General features: G+C 41.3%; 1 protein-coding gene and 1 non-coding gene across 2 annotated transcripts; both read right to left on the bottom strand.

Moving 5' to 3' along the window:
- Window positions 1-5,241: 5,241 nt before the first annotated feature.
- On the bottom strand, window positions 5,242-17,164 carry SPIC (Spi-C transcription factor). The gene is made up of 6 exons (XM_037988205.2): window positions 16,615-17,164; window positions 15,210-15,294; window positions 14,455-14,548; window positions 12,566-12,678; window positions 9,244-9,352; window positions 5,242-5,892 (listed from the first exon to the last, which is right to left on the bottom strand). Exons 2-6 carry the CDS (start codon window positions 15,210-15,212, stop codon window positions 5,465-5,467), a joined length of 747 nt encoding a protein of 248 aa, XP_037844133.1. The 5' UTR covers window positions 15,213-15,294; window positions 16,615-17,164; the 3' UTR covers window positions 5,242-5,464.
- Window positions 17,165-25,377: 8,213 nt separating this feature from the next.
- LOC119623915 (U5 spliceosomal RNA) lies at window positions 25,378-25,493 on the bottom strand. Its single transcript, XR_005240017.1, has one exon. It is a non-coding gene; the product is annotated as a U5 spliceosomal RNA (small nuclear RNA).
- Between the last annotated feature and the right edge of the window lie 912 nt (window positions 25,494-26,405).

Genomic DNA, 26,405 nt, shown 5'->3' with positions numbered 1-26,405 from the left:
GCACCTGGTCAGAATGTCCTTCTTTTTAAAGGCTGAAGAGTATTCCACTGTGTATATGCAATACATTTTTTTAATCCATTCATCTGTTGATGGGCAGAGGTTGATTCCCTAATTTGGCTATTGTGCATAGTGTTGCAATGAACATAGGAATGCAGATATCCTTTCGACAAACTGATTTCAGGTCTTTTGCATTAATACCCAAAGTGGAACTAGATAATGTGATAATTCTATTTTTAGGTTTTTTTTTGCGGGGGGAGGGAAGCTCCATACTGTTTTCCATAATGGCTACACCAGTTTACATTTACACCAACAGTGTACAAGTGTTTCCTTTGCTCTACATCCTCACCAACACTTATCTTTTGTTTTCTCCTGAAAACATTGTTTTAAAATAAAGTACAGGACGATTAAAAATATAATAATAAACATTTTAAGACATTCTGACAGGTGAGAGATTATATCTTATTGTGGTTTTAATTTGCATTTATCTAATGATTACTGATGCGAGCATTTTTTCATTGTCTGTTGGCTACTTGCATGTCTTCTTTTGAGAAATATTTTTATCACTGGAATGCAAGGATAGTTCAACATATGCAAATCAATAAATGTGACATGCCTCATTAACAGAATGAAAGGTAAAAACCATATAATCATCTATTAGATGCCAAAAATCATTTCACAAAATTTAATATCCTTTTATGATAAAAACTCTCTCTTATCTTCCATTCTCTAAGCAGAGAATGAGAGCAAGAGACAGCAAGACAGAGAAAGATGACAAAAAAGTGTTCACCAAATTAGGTGTAAAGGGCATATACCTCTTTGAGGATACCCTTGAGCACAAATTTTTAAAAAGAAATGTAAGGCCAATTGCGGTGGCTCATGCCTGTAATCCCAGCACTTTGGGAGACTGAGGTGAGTAGATCACTTGAGGTCAGGAGTTCAAGACTAGCCTGGTCAACATTGTGAAACCCCATCTCTACCAAAAATATAAACAATTAGCTAGGTGTGGTGGCATGTGTCTGTAATCCCAGCAACTTGGGAGACTGAGGCAGGAGAATCGCTTGAATCCAGGAGGAGGAGGTTGCCGTGAGCCAAGATCTTGCCACTGCACTCCAGCCTGGGCGACAGAGTGAGACTCAAAAAAAAAAAAAAAAGAAATGAAATGAAATGTAACTCAATACAATAAAGGTCATTTAGGAGAGGCCCACAGCTAACATCACACTCAAAACCTTTCCTGTGAGATCTGGAGCAAGACAAGGATTTATACTGTTTCAGTCTGTTTCTGTTGCTCAATAAAATATCTGAGCCCAGGTAATTTACAAAGAAACGTGGTTTATTTGGCTTATGTTTCTGCAGGCTATACAAGCGTGGTGCCAAATCTGCTTCTGGTAAGGGCCTCAGGTAGCTTCCATTGATGGTGGAAAGTGAAGGGGAGCCAGAATGTGCAGATTACATGATAAGAGAGTGGAAGCAAGACAGAGGGGCAGGAGGTGCCAGGATCTTTTCAATAATCAGCTCTTGGTTGGGCACAGTGACTCATGCCTGTAATCCCAGCACTTGGGAGGGTGAGATGGGAAGATCACCTGAGCCCAAGAATTCAAGACCAACCAGCCTGGGCAAAAAAGTGAGACTTGGCCAGACATGGTGGCTCACGCCTGTAATCCCAGCACTTTGGGAGGCCAAGGTGGGTGAATTACAAGGTCAGGAGTTTGAGACCAGCCTGGCTCTCAAACCCTGTCTCTATTAAAGATACAAAAAATTATCTGGGCATGGTGGAACATGCCTGTAATCCCAGCTACTCAGGAGGCTGAGGCAGGAGAATCACTTGAACCTGGGAAGTGGAGGTTGCAGTGAGCTTGAGATCACACCATAGCACTCCAGCCTGGGCAACAGGGTGAAACTTCAAAAAAACAAAAAAAAGACTCCATCTCTACAAAAAATTAACCAGTCATGGTGTGCGCCTGTGGTCCAAACTACATGGGCAACTGAGGTTGGAGGATTGCTTGAGCCCAGGAGGTCAAGGCTGCAATGAGTTATGATTGTGTCACCACATTCCAGCCTGGGCAAGAGAAAGAGACCCTGTCTCAAAAAAAGAAAAAAAAAAAAATTCTAGCCTGTAATCCTGGCATTTTGGGAGGCTAAAGTGGAAAAACTGCTTGAGTCGAGGAGTTCATCTCTACCTCCACACAAAAAAACTTAGCCAGGCCTGGCAATGCACACCTTTGGTACCAGCTACTCTAGGGGCTAAAGTAGAAGGATGGTTTGTTTGAGCCCAGGAGGTTGAGGCCACAGTGAGCCATGATTGTGACACAGCACTCCAGCCTTGGAGACTATGTCTCAAAAAAAAAAAAAAGTCTTTTGCAGGGACATGAAGCTGGAAACCATCATCCTTAGCAAACTAACACAGGAACAGAAATCCAAACACCACATGTTCTCACTCATACGTGGGAGATGAACAATGAGAACACATGGACACAGGGAGGGGAACATCACACACTGGGGCCTGTCGGGAGGTAGGGGGCAAGGGGAGGGAGAGCATTAGGACAAATACCTAATGCATGTGGGGCTTAAAACCTAGGTGACAGGTTGATAGGTGCAGCAAACCTCCATGGCACATGTATACCTATGTAACAAGCCTGTACATTCTGCACATGTATCCTGGAACTTAAAGCAAAATAAAAATTTAAATTAAAAAAAGAAAAAAATTGGCCGGGCGCGGTGGCTCAAGCCTGTAATCCCAGCACCTTGGGAGGCCGAGGCGGGTGGATCACAAGGTCAGGAGATCGAGACCATCCTGGCTAACACAGTGAAATCCCGTCTCTACTAAAAAAATACGAAAAACTAGCCGGGCGTGGTGGCGGGCGCCTGTAGTCCCAGCTACTCGGAAGGCTGAGGCAGGAGAATGGCGTGAACCCGGGGGGCGGAGCTTGTAGTGAGCCGATATCGCGCCACTGCACTCCAGCCTGGGGCACAGAGCAAGACTCCGTCTCAAAAAAAAAAAAAAAAAAAAAAAAAGAAAAAAATTTAAAATTCATATGAAACTAAAAAAAAAAAAAAAAAAAAAAAAAAAGCCAAGGCAACCATGAGCAAAAAGAACAGTACTGGAGGTATTTGTTTCAGAGATCTCTGAAGTTGACAAAGCTGGAGGTATCACACTACCTGATTTTAAACTATACTGCAAAGCTATACTAATCAAAACAGCATGGAATTGGCAAAAAAGAAAAAGATATATCAATGAATGGAACAGATTAGAGAGCCCAGAGATGAATCTAACTGATTTTCAACAAATATGCCAAGAAGAAAAAGGCAGCTTTATTCAATAAATGGTGTAGGGGAAACTGAATTTTGGCACACAGAAAAATAAAATTGGACCCTTATTTCAACACCATATACCAAAGTCAATTCAAAATGGATTAAAAACTTAAACATTCCTTCATTAGTTTGCTCGGGAAAATTGTCAACAAGAAAAGAAAGAAAGAAAGAAAAAAAGAGCAAGAACCCTAAAACTACTTGAAGAAAACATAGGGGGTCAGATGACAGCCTTCAGAAAGAAAGAAAGAAGAAAGAAAGAGAGAGAGAGAAAGAAAGAAAGAGAGAAAGAAAGAAAAAGAGAAAGAGAAAGAGAGAGAGAGAGGGAGGGAGGGAAGAACACATAGGGGAAACATACAAGACATTGGTCTGGGTAAAGATATGTTGGATTTGGTCCCAAAAGCATGAACAACAAAATTAAATATAGACAAATGGTATTACAGCAAACTAAAAAGTTCCTTAGTTTATGATGTGTAGTTAAAACAAACAAACTAAAAAGTAAGGAAACAATCACCAGAGTAAAGAGACAACTTATGGAATGGGAAAAAATACTTTCAAGCCAGACGTCTGATAAGGGGTTAATATCCAATACATATAAGGAACTCAAACAACTCAATAGCAACAAACTCCCCCCACCCAAAAAAAAAAAAAAAGCAATTAAGACCTGCTTTCTGCTGACCAAGTCTTCTTCCTTACCCCTCTCTAATAAGGAAGAAAAAAGGCAATTAAAAAATGGGTAACTCCTCCTTAGCATAATAGTAAAATTTAAACATTAAAGAAGTTTTGGGGCCAGCTCGGTGGCTCACACCTGTAATCCCAGCACTTTTGAAGGCCAAGTTGGGCAGATCGCCTGAACCTGGGAGTTAGAGACCAGCCTAGGCAAGATGGCAAAACAGTCTCTACAAAAAAAAAAAAAAAAATTAGCTGGGCTTCAACCATGTTTGTGTCACTGCACTTGAGCATGGGTGACAGACTGAAACCCTGTCTCAAAAAAAAAAAAAAAAAAAAGCTTTAAGTTGTAAAAATGGGTAAGATCAAAAGAGAACGAAAGAAAAAAATGCTAAGGAACCTGAATAGACATTTCTAGTGATGTTTTTAAAGCCATGAACCCATTTTGGCACAAAGGCTTTATCATATGCAGTCATTTTTTTGTAAATGATTTTTTATAAAGCCATCAGATATACAAGAGTGAATTTCCTTACCTGAGTACATGACAAGAAAATGCTGAAATCAATATATAAGTCAAATCATCTGTACTGGCACTGTTAATCTAGAAGAAGGTGGTTGCATAGAAGATAGCAAGAATTTAGACCAGCTTACTGAAGTGGGAAAAGCCAAATCAAAGAGCTTCGGAGGTAGGGTCTGCCTCTTACAAAAATTAAAAATATAAGTCACTGTCAGTGTTGTGTTTGGGAGTCAGCAGCCAAAAACAAACAAACAAACAAACAGAAAAAGCTGTCATCGTCTGTGAAAGGAAAAGAAAAAAGAAAAAGACTTTGCATCCACTGAAGTATGCAGGAAAAGGAAACAATTTTTAAAATAAAATGGAAGTGGGTAAGTTGGGAGCTTAGCAATGGACATACAGAATGGAGTAATAGACACGGGAGGCTCCAAAAGGTGGGAGGATGGCAGGGGTATGAGGGATGAAATCCTACCTATTGGGTACAATGTTCACTATTCTGGTGATGAGGATGCTATGCAATATACTTCACCACTATGCAATATATCAAAGCAACAAAACTGCATTTGTACTCCTAAATCCATAAAAGTAAAAAATTATCTTGGCTGAGACCTCTTTAAAAAATAATAAAATAAAAAAATAAAAATTTTAAAAAGAGAGAGAATAGTAAGAGCAGAGCAAGGACATTTAGTCTATACTTTCAAATGGGTTTGATCATTTGAAACAATAAAGTTGTTCATTGAATCTTCACAAAGTATTATAAAAAAGTTTTTTCATTGGTAGAATTTCCCAACAAGTTAGTATAGATCACATGCTCTTTGATAAAAGCAACAATAAAGTTAATTTTTTTCTCTTTAGTATTTGCTTTAAGAAGAAAATTCTAAATTTCTTCAGAAGAGGGAAAAAAGAGAGAGGGAGAAATCCTTAAAATTTGTAGGGATTTCCGATGCCAGTAAACCATGAAATATGAGCGTATATTTAGCAATCATGGTGATTTAGCTCATGGTAATTGGCATATGTATAATTATAATTTGCATTCCAGTTATTTAAACTGAGATATTCTTGATCAGGTTGAACACATTGTGAGTAGAAGATCTCTTTCCCCAGGAAATAGGATGGAGAGAGTCTTTGGAGAATGGCCTCACTGAACTGGTAAGTCAGCTTCCTCCGGATTTTGGTAATTTCCCCACTTCTTCCGTAATTTCTCAGCGCCCTGGCCATTTTCTGGTAAGTCATGGTCTTCCTGTTGCCTTTTCTTTTCCCCCAAAGCTCGGCAAGTTTTTCTTTGTTTTTTGATACAAACTGAAAGATGCCTTTGGTTTTATCTACCCACTGAATACAAGATGCCATCTCTGGGTTACACAGGGATTCGTGAAGGTATTCAAACAGTCGCAGCTTCTTCCTGCCTAAAATGAAGGGAAACAAGGTCAGACTCCACCGTGGCTATACACCAAGAACATCTTCAGGAAGGGTTTGTTCAGCAACTACCATTAAAAGCTTCATTGAGACTGGTTTTTCTCCTACTCACTGCCCTTACGAATGCATGATGGCATCATTTTACGGGACTCGAAGGTCAAGGATCTATTTGGCCTACTGAAGTTTCAGCTGGATCTTTCTTTGTTGGAGAGGTTAAGAATGTTGTCCGGCGGGGCGCGGTGGCTCACGCCTGTAATCCCAGCACTTTGGGAGGCCGAGGAGGGCGGATCCCTTGAGGTCAGGAGTTCACCAGCCCGGCCAATATGGTGAAACCCCGTCTCTACTAAAAATACAAAAATTAGCCAGGCGTGGTGGCACGCACCTGGGAGGCTGAGGCAGGAGAATCGCTTGAACCCAGGAGAATCACTTGAGAATGAGGTTGCAGTGAGCCACTGTACTCCAGCCTGGGCAACAGAGTAAGACTCTGTCTCAAATAACAAAACAAAACTTTCTACAGAACAATATTGAGCAAAATGGCCCACAAAGTTTAGCGGTTTTGAAGAGAAGCCTCAAAGAGCCATTTCCAGAAAGCAAGTCATTTGAAGGGGCTTTATTCAAATGAGTTAAGGGATGTAAATGCACTTTGTAAAATGCAAAATAGAACGCAAATGTAAGGTAATATTAAGAAAATGAATACCAAAGACCTAGGCAAAAATGCTAACTCTGGGTCTGCACAATTACTTGAAAAATAAAAAAGAAAAACTCAAATGGAAATGCCAAAAATGTTTTTATATCACTTTATTTATCTAACAATGCAATGGACACTGTGATATTTCTCATTGTTGTGAAATAAAATGGTACCACTAGAAGTTTTGTCTTTTTAGGAACATGGCCATTTATATTTCAAAATAACTAGGCAGGACATTGAGAGAATCTGTGTGGGGTTTGTTCAGTTGATAGGATTTCTTTTGCATAACAGCTCATGAGAACAAAAGTGACAGCCCATTTTGTGACTTCTGAGTTAGTCTGTAAATACCGTGCTCTGCCAGATCTATCAGTAGCTAAAAATTTGCAGCCAAATTCTGTTTTCCCTTGAGGAGGTATACTAGTGGATTCCCAAACGCTTTAAACAGTCTCTGGGGAATAATACTTTTGCATGATGCATTTATCACTCATCCGAAGACCTCAAACATTTTTACAAAGATTATCTTTTATATTATATTATCTTGAGTTTATGAATTGAGAAATGAAAAAAAGGGACTTACCAAAAAACACATCGTGAATTAAAGTCACAGCTTAAACAAAACTCTCTGCCTGTCAAGACTGATCAAGTCAGTCTTAAGGGATCATCATCTTTTAAAGTTTTCCATATATTTTTAATGTTTAGATTTTATTTATTTATTTATTTTTGAGACGGAGTCTCGCTCTGTCACCCAGGCTGGAGTGCAGTGGCGCAGTCTTAGCTCACTGCAACCTCTGCCTCCCAGGTTCAAGTGATTCTCCTGCCTCAGCCTCCTGACCTCAAGTGATCTGCCCACTTCAGTCTCCCAAAGTGCTGAGATTACAGGCATGAGCTACCATGCCCGGCCTATAATTTTTTTTAAAAGTGAATCAGGTAGCCTCCTTGAACCAGAAGCGGTTCAGAAAGACTCCCTCAGCTATATATTTTATCTATTTATTTATTTTTATTTTAATTAATTAATTAATTTTTTTTTTGAGTTGAAGTCTCACTCTGTCACTCAGGCTGGAGTGCAGTGACTTGATCTTGGCTCACTGCAACCTCAACCTCCTGGACTCAAGTGATCCTCCCACCTCAGCCTCCCCAGTAGCTGGGATTACAGGCACCCACCACCATGCCCGGCTAAATTTTTTGTATTTTTTGTAGAGAAGGAGTTTCGCCACGTTGGCCAGGCTGGTCTCTAACTCCTGACCTCAAGAGATCCGTCTACCTTGGCCTCCCAAAGTGCTGGGATTACAGGCGTGAGCCTCCGTGCCCAGAATTAAGATATATTACTTAGAGGAAAAAATGCAAGAGTATAATCCCCTTTGTAATTTCAAAGGATATGCATATACTTGTACATGTGAAAAATTTTTTAAAAAAAAGCTTTTCTAAAAATATGTAAAATACACTGGAACTTTTACTTTCACTTTGTACTTTAGTTTGAGTCTTTTACCATGAGTATTATAATACTTTTATTTTTAAAAATAAAAAGAGCTAGACTCTGTCTCAAAAAAATTAAAAAATAAATAAATGAATAAATAAAAATAAAAATAAATAAATAAAATGTATTGGTGAGGGAGTCTCTCTGAACCTATTTTGGTTCGGGAGGCTGCCTGAATCACATTTTTTAAAAATTAGCTGGCCGGGCATGGTGGCTCACGCCTGTAATCCCAGCACTTTGGAAGGCTGGATCACCTGAGGCCAGAGGTTTGAGACCAGCCTGGCCAACATGGCAAAACTCTGTCTCTACTAAAAATACAAAAAATGGGCCAGGCATGGTGGTGGGTGCCTGTAATCCCAGCTACTCAGGAGGCTGAGGCAGGAGAACTGCTTGAGCTGGGGAGGCGGAAGCTGCAGTGAACTGAGATCATGCCACTGCCCTCCAGCCTGGGCAATAAGAAAAAAAAAAAAACGATGATAGTGGAGCTGAAAAATTCCTATCACCTAGTATCTACTATATATATGCTTTATCATTATTTTGGATTGTACTCCTTCTACTTAATTTTCTTTTAAAGTTAACTGTAAAACAATCAATAAATAATAAAATTAAAATTAAAAAATAAAAAGTTAACTGTGAAACAGCCTCAGGCAAGTGCTTCAGCAGGTATTCCACAAGGCACTGTTATCATAGGAGAAGACAGCTCCATGTGTTATTGTCCCTGAAGACGTTCCAGTGGAACAAGATGTGGAAGTGGAAGACAGTGACAGTGACGATCCTGACACTGTTACGCCTAGGCTAATGTGTGTGTTTGTGTCTCCATTTTTAACAAAATAAGTTCAAAAAGTGAAAAATAAATAAAAATCAAAAAGTTTAAAAATAGGAGGCTGGAGGTGGTGGCTCACACCTGTAATCCTAGCATTTCAGGTGGCTTGAATCCAGGAGTTTCAGACCCAGCCTGGACAACAGAGTGAGACTCTGTCTCAAAAAAAAAACATATGACGTCTCGCCCAAGATGAATGGCTTGGACTGGTTCAAGAAGTCAGAGTTAAATTACTCTCAATTGTGATAAGAGAATATTTTTGCATATACAATTCCAAACTCAGTTATAAATTCCCTTTAAAGTGGCTATGAGGAAGATCTGGTTCTTTTACCTATATAATGAATGACGGATCAACGTACCTTTTCCCCCCTTTTGCTGGATGACAGTGGGTTGTACCAGCTGGTTTTCAGTTATGTTCTGCAGAGATTGATGAATATTTCCTTCAAAATAGAAGTCCGCAGCACTGTTCTATATAAATAATGTAGCAGGATGTTAAGTGAGACTTTCCCTGTGGCCCCATATTATAGGCTGAAGTCAAAACTAGGGGAAAAAGAGGCTAAGCCTCTCCCAGGTTGTTAAAGGAATTACCCCCAACTGCAGCCAGATAGCTCCCAGGGCAGCACTAGCATCAAATCCACATAAGGAGAGGACCAGGGGACAGAGGGTAATCTTTGGCTTTGTGAGTCATGTCATGTCCTACCCTCCCTACAAGAAAGAAGGGATTTCTTAAAGCCCGTGGTACCAGCAGAAAGGGAAGATGGGCTTCCATTCCTGTGCTGGATGCCCATGTAGGCAAGGGAAGATAAGAAAGATGTCAGTAGGCAGCTAGGAAGATAAAATAAATTAAGTAATGAAAACAATAAAAATGTTATAAGACAAGAAAGGACCGAGCACGGTGACTCAGGCCTGTAATCTCAACAATTTGGGAAGCCAAGGCAGGAGAATCACTTGAGCCCAGGAGTTCAAGACCAGCCTGGGCAACTCAGAGAGGCCCCGCCTCTACAAAAGTTTTTAAAATTAGGCCTGGTGCAGTGGCTCATGCCTGTAATCCTAGCACTTTGGGAGGCCGAGGCGGGTGGATCACCTGAAGTCAAGAGTTTGAGACCAGCCTGGCCAACATGGTGAAACCCCATCTCTAATAAAAGTACAAAAAAAAAAAAAAAAATGGCTGGGTGCTCAGTGGCTCAGTCTTGTAATCCCAACACTTTGGGAGGCCGAGGTGGGTGGATCGCCTGAGGCCAGGAGTTTGAGACCAGCCTGGGCAACACAGTGAAACCCCGTCTCTACTAAAAATACAAAAATTAGCTGGGCATGGTGGCAGGCACCTATAATCCCAGCTAGCTACTAGGGAGGCTGAGGCAGGAGAATCGCTTGAACCTGGGAGGCGGAGGTTGCAGTGAGCCAAGATCAAACCATTGCACTCCAGCCTGGGTGACAACAGTGAAACTCTGTCTCAAAATAATAATAATAATAATAATTAGCCGTGGCTGGTGGTGTGCACCTGTAATCCCACCTACTTGGGAGGCTGAGGCAGGAGAATCGTTTGAACCCAGGAGGCAGAGGTTGCAGTGAGCCAAGATGGTGCCATTGCACTACAGCCCGGGCAACAGAGCAAAAAAAAAATTAAATTTAAAAATTACCCAGGTGTGGTGGCACATGCCTATAGTCCCAGCTACTTAGGAAGCTGAGGCAGGAGGATTTCTTGACCCCAGGAGTTTGAGGCTTCGGTGAGTTACAATTGTACCACTGCACTCCAACCTAAATGAGAGAACAATACCCTGTCGAAAAAGAAAGAAGAAAGAAAGAAAGAAAGAAAGAAAGAAAGAAAGAAAGAAAGAAAGAAAGAAAGAAAGGAAGGAAGGAAGGAAGGAAGAAGGAAGGAAGGAAGGAAGGAAGGAAGGAAGGAAGGAAGGAAGGAAGGAGAGAGAGAGAGAGAAAGAAAGAAAAGAATGAAAGAAAGAAAGAAAGAAAGAAAGAAGAAAGAAAGAAAGAAAGAAAGAAAGAAAGAAAGAAAGAAAGAAAGAAAGAAAGAGAGAGAGAGAGAAAGAAAGAAAGAAGGAAGGAAGGAAAGAAAGAGAGAGAGAGAAAGAAAGAAAGAACAGAAAGAAAGAAAGAAAGAAAGAAAGAAAGAAAGAAAGAAAGAAAGAAAGAAAGAAAGAAAGAAAGAAAGAAAGAGAGAGAGAAAGAAAGATGACAGCCAAGGGAAGGCAAAATAAAGAAAGGGGACAGGAAGAAGCAGCCCAAGCTCCTACCATTTACATATGGCAAGAATATACGGGTTTCCAAGGGTTAAACACCGGGAAGGGGCTGGGCTTGAGCTGTCTTTCCACACCCCAGTCAAGAACACTGACCAGCAGGCAAGGAGTCCCCAGGGATAAGAGACTGTGAGGTGCATGCTAGAAAATGGGAGTTGAAGTAGAAAGAAGTAGGGCTGCCAGATTTAGTAAATAAAAATATTGGGCATCTTTCATTTTACCTGGCAATCCTAAGTGGAGGTGGAAGAGGTTAAGCTGGAACCAAAGCACTCTCTAATTAAAATTTTTATTTAAATTTTTTTTCTTTTTGAGACAGGGTCTTGCTCTGTTGCTCAGGCTGGTCTCGAACTCTTGGGCTCAAGTGATCCTTCCTCCTCAGCCTCCCAAAGCTTTGGGATTACAGGTGTGAGCTACCGCACCCAGCCCGAAGCACTCTCTTAAAATGAAATGTCTTGTGAAGAGGCCCCGAGGGAATAATTTATAGAAACAGAAAAAGGACATTTGACATGGCGTGATTGAAGGTAGTGACGGAAGAAAAATAAAAACCAATTCACATTTATACCTCATCCCATGAAGACTGCTTGATAAAATGGATGTGTGAAGAAAACAACGAAAAGAATATATGAATGTGGAGATAGCAGGACGTTTCCCTTTGCAGGTGCTGCTATTAATAAAATATAAATGAATTGGTCCAATACATGCAGATAACACTGAGTTTGAGAAGGAAAACAGAGCAGGCTAATACAAGACTGTAGGTAAAGCCAGTGCAGGGGCAGTTTGGACCTTTGCCCTGTGGCTTATAGGGGAAATTTTTTTGCAATTTCCCAGATGGACTAAGGAGAAGCAATTGATGTGAACATCCTGAAAACACCTCCTTTTTACAGAAGTCATTCAAACCAGTCTGAGGCTAAACAGAGCAATGATGAAGGGTCACTTCCTTCCTAACAGCATATGATCATCCATGTTGACTGTCAAGTTCAGACTACAGCTAATGGTCCTTAAAAAGCATTTTCAGGCAGAGCACAGTGGCTCAAGCCTATAATCCTAGCACTTTGGGAGGCTAAGACGGGTGGATCACCTGAAGTCAGGAGTTTGAAGCCAGCCTGGCCAATATGTGGAAATCCTGTCTCCACTAAAAATACAGAAGTTAACTGGGCGTTGTGGTGCATGCCTGTAACCCCAGCTACTTGGGAGGCTGAGGCAGGAGAATCGCTTGAACCCAGGAGGTTGCAGTGAGCTGAGATTGAGTCACTGAACCCCAGCCTGGGTGACAGAGCCAGACTCCATCTCAAAAAAAAAAAAAAAAAGAAGAAACCATTTTCATAGTCATTGCTGCCTTTAAGCTGGGTTTCAGACAGTGTTGTGAAATGGAAGCCTGGCAAGAATAGGATATTTGACTGTTACTGACGGATGGTCTGATACTTACAATTACCGTTCTCCAATTATAGACAGGCTCCTCTGTAGGCAACACTCCATAGCAGCTGGAATTTCCTTTGACATGAGGACGATGGTTGATTAAAGCCAGGTAATTTTTGTAATCTAATTTTAAATCAGAGAAAGAAACTAAAAAAGTCAAAGTTTGTATTTGTGCACACATATATATGTGTGTGTGTGTACATATATGCACTTACAGATGCAATTGCTCTTATCTGTTTTCTTGCCACTTTGCACTTCTCCTGTGGTGTTTATCTCATTATGCTGCTATTATGGATACTGTTATACATATCCCATTTGGAGAATATACTCCTTGCTGGCTGAGACCTCATGATTTCTTTTCTTTCTTTCTTTCTTTTTTTTTTTTTTTTAAGACAGGGTTTCGCTCTGTTACCCAGGCTGGAGTGCAGCCGTGTTATCTTGGTTCACTGCAGCCTGTGCCTCCCAGCCTCAAGTGATCCTCCCATCTCAGCCTCCCAAGTAGCTGGGACTCCAGGCACACACCACCACACTTCGCTAATTTTTGTATTTTTTGTAGAGACAGGATTTTGCCATGTTGCCCAGGCTGGTCTTGAACTCCTGGGCTCGAGTGACCCACCCAGCTCGGCCTCCCAAAGTGCTGGAATTACATGTGTGAGTCACCGTGCCCAGCTCACATGATTTCTCTTATCTTGGAATACTCTGTAATACCCTATGTAAACTTAATACACAACATATTTGCATTCTATTCAGACTACATAGTCCATAGGATAATGGATGAGGAAGATTAAAAATACTTATTCTTCCAGGTAGAATATATCTTGTTGGGTGGGTGGGAGGTCTATAAGATTTATTAGAACAATTTAAAAGCCTTTTGTGAATAGTTAAAATGAACTGTCTATTAGATAAATAAATGTCAACCAGATATTTCTAATAGCAGATAATTATGTATCTCTGTATTCCTGTGTGGAATGTCATCCTCTATATTCTCTGCATTTTTGTATGTGAGACTTTAGTTTTATTTAGGCTAGATACTCCTGGGCATATTTTGCCTTTGCTAGAATTAATCCTGGATGCTTCAGGTAAAAATGAAAATGATCTTCTCGTTTTTGAGTCCAGAAGTTCCAGACCAGACTGGGCAACATAGTAAGACTCTCTCTCTAGCAAAAAAAAAAAAAAAAAATTAAATTATAGAAAAAAAGGTCGCCGGGCACAGTGGCTCACGCCTGTAATCCCAGCACTTTGGGAGGCCGAGATGGACGGATCACGAGGTCAGGAGATCGAGACCATCCTGGTTAACACGGTGAAACCCCGTCTCTACCAAAAATAGAAAAAATTAGCCGGGTGTGGTGGTGGGCGCCTGTAGTCCCAGCTGCTTGGGAGGTTGAGGCAGGAGAATGGCCTGAACCCGGGAGGTGGAGCTTGCAGTGAGCCGAGATCATGCCACTGCACTCCTGCCTGGGTGACAGAGCAAGACTCCGTCTCAAAAAAAAAAAAAAAAAAAAAAAAAAAAAAAAAAAAAAAAAGGAAAAAAACAAAGAAAAGGTCTTCTCTATTCTGATCATTATTCTGGAATATAGTGGCACCATCTCAGCTTACTGAAGCTTCTGCCTCTCGGGTTCGTACTTCTTAAGCCTCAGCCTCCAGAGTAGCTGGGATTACAAGCATGCTACCATGCCTAGCTAATTTTTGTATTTTTAGTAAAGACAGGGTTTCGCCATGTTGGCCAGGCAGGTCTTGAACTCCTAGTCTTAAGTGATCTGCCTACCTTGGCCTCCCAAAGTGCTGGGATTACAGACGTGAGCCACCACACCTGGTCAGCTGATCATTATTCTTATATGTGTATGTGACCAACAAGCCATTTGATGTACCAGCAGAAGAGGGTAAATGACTAATCTTTACCTGGCGAGTACTGAAGATCTCCAGTTGAATGTTGCCTCAGAACTTCAAAAGCATCCTCAAATGCTTGACCCAGCTTGTCTTGTTCAACACACGTCTATTGGAACAATGATAGAATTCTGGAGTTTTAGAATTACCAATTAAACTGAATTTCCCTGATTTAAAATAGTATTTAGTCTAAAGGAGGGTTTCTCAATCTTGACACTATGGACATTTGGTGCTGGCCGTCTCTGTTGTCAGGGAGCTGCCTATGCATTGTATGATGTTCAGCAGCTTCCCTGGCCTCTACCCACTGGTTGCCAGTAGCACCTTCACAGATGTGACCATCAAAAATGTTTCTGACATCACCAAATGAACCCTGAGTCACAAAATCAATCACAGGTGAAACCTACTCCATGATAGTATAGTATTTAGAGAATGGTATTCATTCTGCAGTATAGTATTTAACATTATTGCAAAATTTTAGCAAGGAGTTGTAGAGCAGAGGGGAGTGATTTAGAAAAAAAGGGTCAAGGATATACCTTCAGTGGAACAGAACCTGTGAATTGTTCTTTAAAAGTGAAATGCTCTTATTTTCTAAAGTATGTCTCCAAGACCTAAAATTGAATTGCTTTGCAAACTATTTCATATCCTTATTAATATGATCGATATATTTTACTTTTAAAATGAAGGGAGAGTAAAGAAAAAATTTTTTTAATTATTATGCTGTAGACATCCTCTGTGGACAGAGTAAAGAAAATTTTAAAATGTCAACTTACCATATTTCATTAATAAATTGACAATTCTGTTCCTTAGCAGTTGTTGCTTGAAGAAAATAAAACAAAATAAAATAAGTTGACAATCCTGAAAAAATTTAATATTTAAAAAGCAAAATTAAATGCAGTCTCTAATTTTATTCTGAATAAGATCTTGCTCAAAGATATTTTCTGAAAATATCTTACATAAACCAAGAGTACCTCCTGAATTCTCTTTGATGAGTACAAATTTTTTTCTACAAAATTTTCTACAGACACTTCTTTTTGCTTTTCCATGATTACAAAATGTTTTAAATATTAAAATAGCTTTAAAGTTAATTATCTAAGCTGTTTGATTGATAAGAGAAATTGGAAATAACTCAAAAGTATATGTAAGTATTTCAAAATTACTTTAAATATTCTAAAATTCTGAAAATCAAAATCCTTTTTACCTTAGCATAGCCTTATAAAAGTAGGACTTTTTTTTAAACCTTTCTTTGGTGTTATATTGCCTTCTGAGAATCTGGCAAAAGTCATCCTTTTCCTCCCATGAAAATTGGGCTTAAATTGCAAATAAAATTTAGCCTATGAAGACTATCTTGGACTTGTTTGAATCCTAGGTTAAGAAAAGTGGTCTAGAATTTTGTTATTTACTTTCTTATCTCTAAGTAATTCTGATTTTACGTTAGATAAACAATTATCACACAGACCCACAATTTAATGCTTTTAACTGTACATTCTATAGAACAACACAAGGAACAAACAAAAACCAACCCACATAATAAAAAGAACTGTGGTGGGTCCAAAATTGTTTATCATTCCATTAAGTAAACCCAGCGATTCTTTTTATATAAGTGTTTATCTTCTTAGTATTTTTCCCACAAACACAATGTGTTTACTCTTTAGTATTTAATGCTGAATAATAAAATGAGATGATGTAATCTAATGCCAATATTACACATATCCATCATATATCAACATAACATGTTAAACATCAAAATTCTATTTGGCTCTTTGAAATCACTACATCATGTCAGTTAAAAGAAAATAGAAGAAAATCCAGAAATCACTCTTTGGCTCATGGTCTTTAGTGAATATTATCAGTAGTACATATTTTTTAAAAGTCATGTCAATGATTTTCAACTACTTGCTTTGACTCAAAATTGCAGAAGCACTGAATGTTGTATTTTGAATTAAATGCTTAAAAATGAACATGTTCTCTTTGACTAAAATGCTTCACAAGACTATCACAACTATTAAAAGTAGCAAATCTAAAGGGATGAAAAAGCTCAAAAACATTATTGATTACCACGATTGCTTAATATTTCTTGCATCTGAACACGCAGACAATGAGAAACACTCATTAGGCCAAAGGAAAAAATGAACAGTGATTAGAAGATATTTAGAAAAACATAAGCTGAGAACTTACCGGGAAGACACTTCAACCCTTTATAGAGATGTTTCATTAATATCAGAATGGTAAATTCAACGGAAGGCTATCGTGAAAATAAAAAATTATTTTCCAGTGTGATGGCTCTGATGAAAAAAATAGTAATATTTTTTAAAATTAGAATTGTTAAGACACAACCATCAAGAACACACTGGCAGAGTTGCATTAAATAGCTGTTTTTAAGGAAGTTCTTCAAAAGGGGATTTTTTTTAAAAGATACAGTGCCTTCACAATTTCTATTTCATGATACTACCAGTAGACAACAGGGGCTATTATTTTGAAGAGACACATAGTAGTTTGCACCCCATCAGCCAAAAAGCAAACAAGCATTAGAACAAACCCCATGAAACACCGCCCAACTTAGGTTGTAGCTCTTCAGATTTCATAGCCCCACTGGAAACTTCTAACCCATGCAACTCAGGCCCACCCTTCTTTTTTTTTTTAATGCATATTACTTCTCTCCCAATTCTGGATTCTATACTCTCTTTCTTGCCTGTACAGTCAACAGCCTTCACTCTGGACTCTACAAATCAGTCTTTCCTCCTAAACCCCTTTACTTACACTGCCGTTCACCGATCGCCTGACTTAGAGAGCTTAAAGGCCCAGGGCCATTGCCCTGACATTCAAGGCTCTTGAACCTTAGCCTTATATCTTGCCACTCACTTGAGTGGGGATAATGGAATCCATGCTCTTGCTTTCCTCCACACCTAAATTCAGTAGGGGCTCCAAAATGGTAAGGAGAAGCTTATGGGTGGCCATGTGGTTGGACATACCTGAGGCTGCTGCATTCCTAATGCAGGTCCCATTCTCTTACTTGGCTTGAAGGTTTATTTGGGGTGGCTCTGATGGAAATTATGAGATGCTCCCTCCACCTATAATACTTTCTTCCCAGTTCATCCCCCTGCAGATACACCCTTTTTATGTTACCTGTGCATCAGTGTCCAAAGCGGCATCCACTTGTACACGGTGGAAATAACCTTCCTGTGCCCTGAAACACATGTCTGCCTCTCACTTGGCTAACCTGAAACCTGCCATTTTAATAGCTGTCACCTTTTGGCCAGGGGGAAAACCGCCTAAGAATTTTTTGTAAACCTTGTGGGTGGGGAGAGTGAAGAGAGCCTGTGATCAAAGCTGCCAGTAATTTCAATTTTGCATTGTGGAGCCTGACCTCACCTTTGATATGGGACTATTGTTTTGGACCAATTACTTCTTTGAGCCAATTTGTTATGCAAATGTAAACACACAGCCCTTCTTCTGATATGTAGATCTTATAATAACAAGTATAAAACGGTAATCACTAATGTTGATTTGTTTTTAATCTATACCAGTCTACACCCTTTTCAAGCCACCTTATTTGGTTCATTCGTTCAACATTTTACTGAGCTCTTCACTCTTCTGGGCACTGCCCCATGTCCAGGAGCTACAGCCCTGAACAAATCCTTATGAGAAGAAATGATTTAAAAAATATATACAGATTGGAAAAGTGTTACATAAGAAGTGTCAAAAACAACAATACAAAAGAGAAAGATTATGAAGAGTGTGTGCGAATAGCCAGGAAAAATCTCTGAGGAGGAAATTGGTGTGAGCTGAAACCCAAGAAGACTTAAGAGTGAGCAGGCGGGCAGGGTGTCTGGTGCCTATATCCCCACTAAGCAACTATGCAGGAGGATGACTTGAGGTCAGGAGTTCGAGACCAGCCTGGACAGAACAGTGAAACCCCCAAGCCCTGCCTCCCCATCCTGTCTCAAAAAAATGAAGGAGTGAGCAAAACAAAAAGCAGAGATGCAAATATTTGGAGGAGCACCTCCTGGCAGAGGAAACAGCAGGTGCGAAGAGCCTGGGATGGAAATGAGCTTGGCATTTAAGACACAGGAAAAAAGCAGGAGGAGGAGAGGAAGCTGCAGGAAATGCTCCTGGGGGCTAAGAAGCAAAGTTGGAGAAGAGGCAGGATCCAGATCAACATACACATCAAGTCCTAAAATAATCAAAAGTCATGTATGGCAGTGGTTACCTGTGCACCCCCACGTCACAGATGAGGAATCTAAACTGAAGTTCGAAGATGTTTTGTGATTTTCCCTAAGTTTCAACTGCTAGTGAGGTGGGCTGGGCCAGATTCAAATTTGGGTTAATTTCACTTCATGTGCATGCTCTCAGCCCTGGAGCCCTGTGTGTGTGGTTGAGGCTGCCTTCGACCAGGTGCTCAGTCCCAACGGCAAACTCCGCAGCACCCAGCCCATACTTGTCACATATTAATACTACAGGTGTGGTGAGTATTTGAAATGAATGTAAACACAGTGAACTTTTTTTTTTTTTTGAGACACAGTCTCCCGCAGTCCCCTAGGCTGGAGTGCAATTGCGCGATCTTGGCTCACTGCAACTTCCACGTCCTAGGTTCAAGAGATTCTCCTGCCTCAGCCTGCCAAGTAGCTAGGATTACAGGCCACCACCACATCCAGCTAATTTTTATATTTTTAGTAAAGACGGGGTTTCACCATATAGGCCAGGCTGTAATTCCAGCTACTCAGGCTGGTTAATTTTTGTATTTTTAGTAGACATGGGGTTTTACTATGTTGGCCAGGCTGGTCTTGAACTCCCGACCTCAGGTAATCCGCCCGCCTCAACCTCCCAAAGTGCTGGGATTACAGGCGTGAGCCACTACACCCAGCCTGAACTTTCTTTTTTTTTTTTTAATTTTTAATTTTTATTTTTATTTCCGAGAAGGAGTCTCTGTCTGTCGCCCAGGCTGGAGTGCAGTGACGTGATCTTGGCTCACTGCAACCTCTGCCTGCCGGGTTCAAGTGATTCTCCTGCCTCAGCCTCCTGAGTAGCTGGGATTACAGGCCCATGCCATCACACCGGGTTAATTTTTGCATTTTTAGTAGAGATGCGGTTTCACCATGTTGGCCAGGCTGGGCTGAAACTCCTGACCTCAGGTGATCTGCCTGCCTCGACCTCCTAAATTGCTGGGATTACAGGCATGAGCCACCACGCCTGGCCGATTTTTTTGTTTGTTTGTTTTAATGTAAATAAATTAAAACTCTGATATTTCTAGGCGGGATCTCATCCAAGTACTAAACTGACCCTACACTCCTTGGTGTCCAAAATCAGAAGAAGTTAGGCCTGTTCAAGGTGTTATGCCCATAAAGAAGTGAACTTTTTTTTTTTTTGAGAGTGAGCCTTGCTCTATTGCCCAGGCTGGGGTGCAGTGGCATCGTATCAGCTCACTGCAACCTCCACCTCCCAGGCTTAAGTGATTCTCATGCATCAGCTTCCCAAGTAGCTGTGATTACAGGCGCCTGCCACCACGCCTGGCTAATTTTTCTATTTTCAGTAGAGATGGGGTTTCACCATGTTGGCTGGGCTGGTCTCGAACTCCTGACCTCAAGTGATCTGCCCGCCTCAACCTTCCAAAGTGCTGGGATTACAGGCATGAGCCACTGCACCCAGCCAACAAGTGAACTATCTGAGCTAGCATTTCCCCAACTATTGTCTCTAGAGTTTGATTATGCAGGATATTAATAAACAAACCTTGCAAAAGTGTTCAGTGGAAGCTAGGATTGCTGCCTAGAACTTCCTTAGTGAAGTCAATGAGTGTGTTGATTTTTTTTTTTTTTTTTTTTTTTTTGAGGTAGGCTCTCACTCTGTCACCCAGGCTAGAGTGCAATGGTGCAATCATAGCTCACTAAAGCCTCAACCTCTTAGGCTTAGGCTCAAGTGATCCCCCTGCCTCAACCTCCCAAGTAGCTGAGACTGCAGGCAGATGTCATCATGCTGAGCTAATTTTTACATTTTTTGTAGAGATGGGGTCTCACAGTGTTGCCCAGGCTGGTCTCAAACTCCTGGGCTTAAGCCATCCTCCTGCCTCAGCCTCCCAAAGTACCGGGAATACAGGTGTGAGACACTGCATACAGCCTATTGGATACAACCCTACATTACAGATGAGAAAACAGAAATGCAGCTTTAGAGTTCTCTGTAGGGTTAAGAGGTGAAGTTGTTTTGGCAACTGGAAAAGATAATGCAATAGATTTTTAGCATTTGAGAAGTCAAAACTCCTATTTCTTGAGAATCTGATGAAAGCTGGCAGTTATTTTCCCAGGAAAATGCCATCAGCGCACATTTTCAGGCAAACCCTCCCAGTAGGGCCAGTGAACTCCAATTTGGGAGCCCCTGCAGTATATTTGTTTAATATATGGACACCAGTGTTTCCCTCAACTCCAGAAATGAGCTGAGTAATAAGCTAAGGGCTCTGAAGAGAGGATCCCTGATTGACAGATTCACTTTTGCAGAAGTTCATTGTCCTCAGTGGCAATGGAGATTATTTTAGAAAATCTTAAGCAACACATGTGCTGGCATACACATCATATGGTGACACACTTCAGGTGGAAGACCGTGTTTTCTGAGAATAGAGAACTGCAGAACCCAAAAATGGAGATCAAGTTCAAGCTCTTATCATTCTTCACAATTTCTTCTTAAATAATTTAATTGTTGAAGTGACTAAAGAATTGTGTCTTAATCTTGTCAAGATCTTTGGAAACTCCAATAAGCAAATAATAAAGATTGTTAGCAGACTGGGAAGAAGGTGCTAGAAAACTCCTCATGCTTGGCTGGGTGCGGTGGCTCACGCCTATAAGCTCATTACTTTGGGTGGCTAAAGTGAGAAGATCGCTTGAGGCCATGAGTTCAAGACCAGCCTGGTCAACATAGTGAGACCCCCCCCCCCCATCTCAATTTTTTTTAAAAAAAAAGAAAAGAAGGCTGGGCACGCTGGCTCATGCCTGTAATCCCAGCACTTTGGGAGGCCAAGGTGGGAGTTCAAGACCAGCCTGACCAACATGGAGAAACTCCATCTCTACTAAAAATACAAAATTAGCGGGGCATGGTGGCACATGCCTGTAATCCCAGCTACTCGGGAGACTGAGGCAGGAGAATTTCTTGGACCTGGGAGGCGGAGGTTTCGGTGAGCCCAGACCGCGCCATTGCACTCCAGCCTGGGCACCAAGAGTGAAACTCTGGCTGGGCGCAGTGGCTCAAGCCTGTATGCCTGTAATCCCAGCTACTCGGAAGGCTGAGGCAGGAGAATTGCTTGAACCCAGGAAGCGGAGGTTGCGCTGAGCCGAGATCGCACCATTGCACTCCAGCCTGGGCAACAAGAGGGAGACTCTGTTTCAAAAAAAAAAACAAAAAGCAAAACAAAAAGCGAAACACCATCTCAAAAAAAAAAAAAAAAAAGAGGAAAAAGAAAAAAAAAAATCCTCACATTTGAGTAGGAGGAATCATAGAACCAGAGATTATGAGACAAATAGTTAACCTCACTCTCATTTTAATAATAATTACTTGCAATAGATATTCTTTGAAATTGACTGAGACATGTTTTGTGGCCCAACATGGAGTCCATCTTGACTGAATTTGCACTTGGAAGAATGTATACCTTGCAGCTATAAAATGCAGTGGCTGACAAATATCAATTATATCTAGTTGGCTGATAATATTGTTCAAATCTTTTATATTTTGAGGGACTTCTTTTGTCTTAGTGGTCTATACATTAGTGTAAGGGAAATCTCCAATTATAATTGTGAGTGTGTCTATTTCTCTTCTTTAGTTCTATTTTTGCACGATGTATTTTGAAATTTTCTCATTAGCTGCATACTCAGAATTAATTGCTATGTGTTCTTGATAAACTGAGCCTTTTATCATTATAAAATTTCTGTCTTTTTTTTCTGGTAATCTTCCCTGTCTTGAAGTCTACTTTGATATTAACCACCTCAGCTTTCTTCTCCTTAGTGTATATGTCATTTATATTTTCACTTGCAACCTGTCCCACTTGTCTGTGCGTCTCTATTTAAAGTATGTCGCTTTAAGCAGCATGTAGTTGGATATGGCTTATTAATCTCGTTTGACAATCTCTGCCTTTTTAGTGTTTAGTCCAATTTAGTAACTCCTGATATAGCTAGGTTTAAGTCTACCATTTTGCTATTTGTTTTCTATTGATCCCATTTATTTTCTGTTCCTTTGTTCTTGCTTTCTTTCTTTTTTATTGAATATTTTTATTATTTCACTTTATTTCATCTATCATCTCTTTATAAAGTGATTATATATTTTTATTTTCTTTGTGTGTGTGTGGATTTTTAAATTTTTTTAATTTTAATTTTAATTTTTGTAGAGACAGGAGTCTTGCTATGTTGGCAAGGCTGGTCTCAAACTCCTGGGCTGAACCTCTTGAGTCAGCCTCCCAACGTGTTGGAATTACAGGTATGAGCCACTGCGGCTGGCCTGATTATATGATATACTTTTGTAGTTTTTTTTTTTTTAGTGGTTGCTGTGGGGATTACAATATGAATTTTTAATTTATCACAGTCTACTTTGGGTTAATATTATACCACTTTATGTATGCTGGAAGAAGGATAATTCCCTTTACGTCACCTCCCATTCTTTGTGCCACTGTTGTCATTTATTCACTTCCACATGTTATCACAGTTGATTTAAACCTCACGTAATGATGTGAGGTGGTATTATTGTCCCTGAGTTCTATCTGGGACTCTATATCTCCTAGCTGTGTAAACCTGAACAAAAAACTTAATCTCTCAGTTTCTTCTTCTGTAAATTGTGGATAATAATTTTACTTACAAGTAAGGTTACTGTGAAATTCACAGGGAATCACAGGGAATCTATGTAATGTGCTTGGGACAGTCCTGGTTTTAATACATGCTCAGCCTGGCGTGGTGGCTCATGCCTGTAATCCCAGCACTTTGGGAGGCCGAGGTGGGCAGATCACCTGAGGTCAGGAGTTTGAGACCAGCCTAGCCAACATGGTGAAACCCCATCTCTACTAAAAATACTAAAATTAGCCTGATGTGGTTTCACATGCCTGTAATCCCAGCTACTAGGGAGGCTAAGGCAGGAGAATCGCTTGAGCCTGGAAGGCAGAGGTGGCAGTAAGCCAAGATTGCACCATTGCACTATAGCCTGGGTGACAAGAGCGAGACTCCGTATCAAAAAAAAAAAACAAAAGGCCTAGGTCTTGCTTTCTTAACTACCCTCATTTTACAGATGAAGAAACAGAGACTCAGAGAGGCTAAGTAGCATATTTAAGGTCATACAGCTAGGAAAAGATGGAGGTGGAGGTTTTCAAACCAGTTCTACCTGACTTTAACCAAAGGTTTTTAACCATTCTGTCTGACTTTGTTTCCTTATATGGAGTGAGGATGAGAAGAAGAATGTGATATGTGATAACAATGGCCTTATGTCCTATGGCTCTTGAGAGCTTTTTTTTTTATTTGAGACAGAGTCTTGCTTTGTCACCCAGGTTGGAGTGCAGTGGCGCGATCTTGGCTCACTGCAACCTCTGCCTCCCAGGTTCAAGCAATTCTCCTGCCTCAGCCTCCAGAGTAGCTGGAATTACAGGCGTGTACAACCAAAAATTAGCCTGGCTAATTTTTGTATTTTTAATAGAGACAGGGTTTCACCATGTTGGCCAGGCTGATCTTTAACATCTGACCTCATTTGATCCCGCCGCCACGGCATCCCAAAGTGCTAGGATTACAGGCGTAAGCCACCGCACCTGATCTTGAGAGCTTTTATGGTGCTTGAGAACAGGAGTAAACACACACCATGATAGCTGTTTTAGCACCAAAAGTGCTCTGCTTTTACCATGTCTGGGACCTGCAGCCTCGCTGGTAAGTGACAGAACCAGGGCTCAAACCCAGTTCTTCCCTTGCCATGTCTGGTACCTCTTCCTGATTATCAGGTTGCACAACTATGCCCCATAGGCTCTATGTATTGAACATAATTATTTTAATGGCTCCTACCAGTGTTTACACCAACAGAGGAAACTTCTCTGACACAGAACTAGTAGGGAACAGCACAGCTACACAGAGAAAGATGAGACTACAGACCCATTCTCATGGTCCCCAATGGGGTGCCAGCGAGGTAGTGAATTTTTTTTTTTTTTTTTTTTTTTTTTTTTTTGAGACGGAATGTAGCTCTGCCGCCCAGGCTGAAGAGCAGTGGCCAGATCTCAGCTCACTGCAAGCTCCGCCTCCCAGGTTTACGCCATTCTCCTGCCTCAGCCTCCCGAGTAGCTGGGACTACAGGCGCCCGCCACGTCGCCCGGCTAGTTTTTTGTATTTTTTAGTAGAGACGGAGTTTCACCGTGTTCGCCAGGATGGTCTCGATCTCCTGACCTCGTGATCCACCCGTCTCGGCCTCCCAAAGTGCTGGGATTACAGGCTTGAGCCACCGCGCCCGGCCGAGGTAGTGATTTTTTTAGTGGTGTGTTCTGAACAATGACTGATGGTGAAAGGGCACTTTCTAGTCTTTCTGAAGCAGCTAAACTCTGAGGATCTTCTGGTGTATATTACTGCATTCTAATTCTAGGCACAGAGAAGTGGGCTAAATCTCAGCTAAATTCTTTTTCTTTTTTTTTTTCTTTTTAAATTAGCCCCGAATCGCAGTGGCTCATGCCTGTAATCATAGAACTTTGGGAGGCCGAGGTGGGCAAATCACCTGAGGTCAGGATTTCGAGAACAGCCTGGCCAACATGGTGAAATCCCATCTCTACTAAAAATACAAAAATTAGCTGGGTGTGGTGGTGCATGACTGTAACCCAGCTACTTGGGAGGCTGAGGCAGAAGAATTGCTTGAATCCAGGCGGTGGGGGTTGCAGTGAGCCGAGATTGCGCCACTGCACTCCAGCCTGGGCGACAAAGGGAGACTCCGTCTCAAAAAATAATAACAAAATAAAATCGCCTTGAAGATTCAAGGCCTCAAAAAATTGGGTTAAGACTCACAATTGTTCCTCTCCACATAAATCTTTAGGAAAAGGTGAAAATTTGATATAATCTGAAGAAAAACCAGAGTATACTAGACTTTTTTTGTGGGGGGGGTCGAGAGACGGGGTCTCGCTCTGTCGCCAGACTGGAGTGCAGTGGCGCAGTCTCGGCTCACTGCAAGCTTCACCTTCCGGGTTCAAGCAACTCTCCTGCCTCAGCCTCCCGAGTAGCTGGGACTACAGGTGCCCTCCACCACGCCCAGCTAATTTTAGTATTCAATAGAGACGGAGTTTCACCACGCTGGCCAGGGTGGTCTGGATCTCTTGAACTCGTGATCCACCCGCCTCAGCCTCCCAAAGTGCTGGGATTACATGCATGAGCCCCTGCGCCCGGCCTCTTTTTTATTTTTCTTAAGACAGGGTCTCACTGTGTCAGGCTCGAGTGCAGTGGTGCAATCGCGGCTCGCTGCAGCCTTGACCTCCCTGGCTCAAGTGATCCTCCTGTCTCAGCCCCACTAGTACCTGGGACTACAGGTGCGCACCACCACGCCTGGCTAATTTGTGTATTTTTTGTAGAGACGGGTTTCGCCATGTTGCCCAAGCTGGTCTACCAAATTCTTTTTTTTTTTTTTTTTTTTTTTTTTTTTGAGACGGAGTCTTGCTCTGTAGCCCGGGCTGGACTGCAGTGGCCGGATCTCAGCTCACTGCAAGCTCCGCCTCCCGGGTTTACGCCATTCTCCTGCCTCAGCCTCCCGAGTAGCTGGGACTACAGGCGCCCGCCACCCCGCCACCTCGCCCGGCTAGTTTTTTGTATTTTTAGTAGAGACGGGGTTTCACCGTGTTAGCCAGGATGGTCTCGATCTCCTGACCTCGTGATCCGCCCGTCTCGGCCTCCCAAAGTGCTGGGATTACAGGCTTGAGCCACCGCGCCCGGCCTACCAAATTCTTTATACATCTTTATCTTAAGCCTGAAGAACACATATCCCTCTGCTTCTTCCCTTTT

The sequence above is a fragment of the Chlorocebus sabaeus genome, chromosome 11 (genome assembly GCF_047675955.1).
Source record: "Chlorocebus sabaeus isolate Y175 chromosome 11, mChlSab1.0.hap1, whole genome shotgun sequence".
NCBI classification, from domain to species: domain Eukaryota; kingdom Metazoa; phylum Chordata; class Mammalia; order Primates; family Cercopithecidae; genus Chlorocebus; species Chlorocebus sabaeus.
Note: the sequence above shows the minus strand (reverse complement) of the source record. Positions and strands in the feature narration are given on the sequence as shown.

Coding starts and splice junctions, on each gene's coding strand:
- SPIC (XM_037988205.2), bottom strand. Junction 12,679..14,454: donor AGATCTTCAGTACTCGCCAG/GTAAAGATTAGT, acceptor ATTTAAAATTAG/ATTACAAAAATTACCTGGCT. Junction 5,893..9,243: donor CCAGCAAAAGGGGGGAAAAG/GTACGTTGATCC, acceptor CCTTCATTTTAG/GCAGGAAGAAGCTGCGACTG.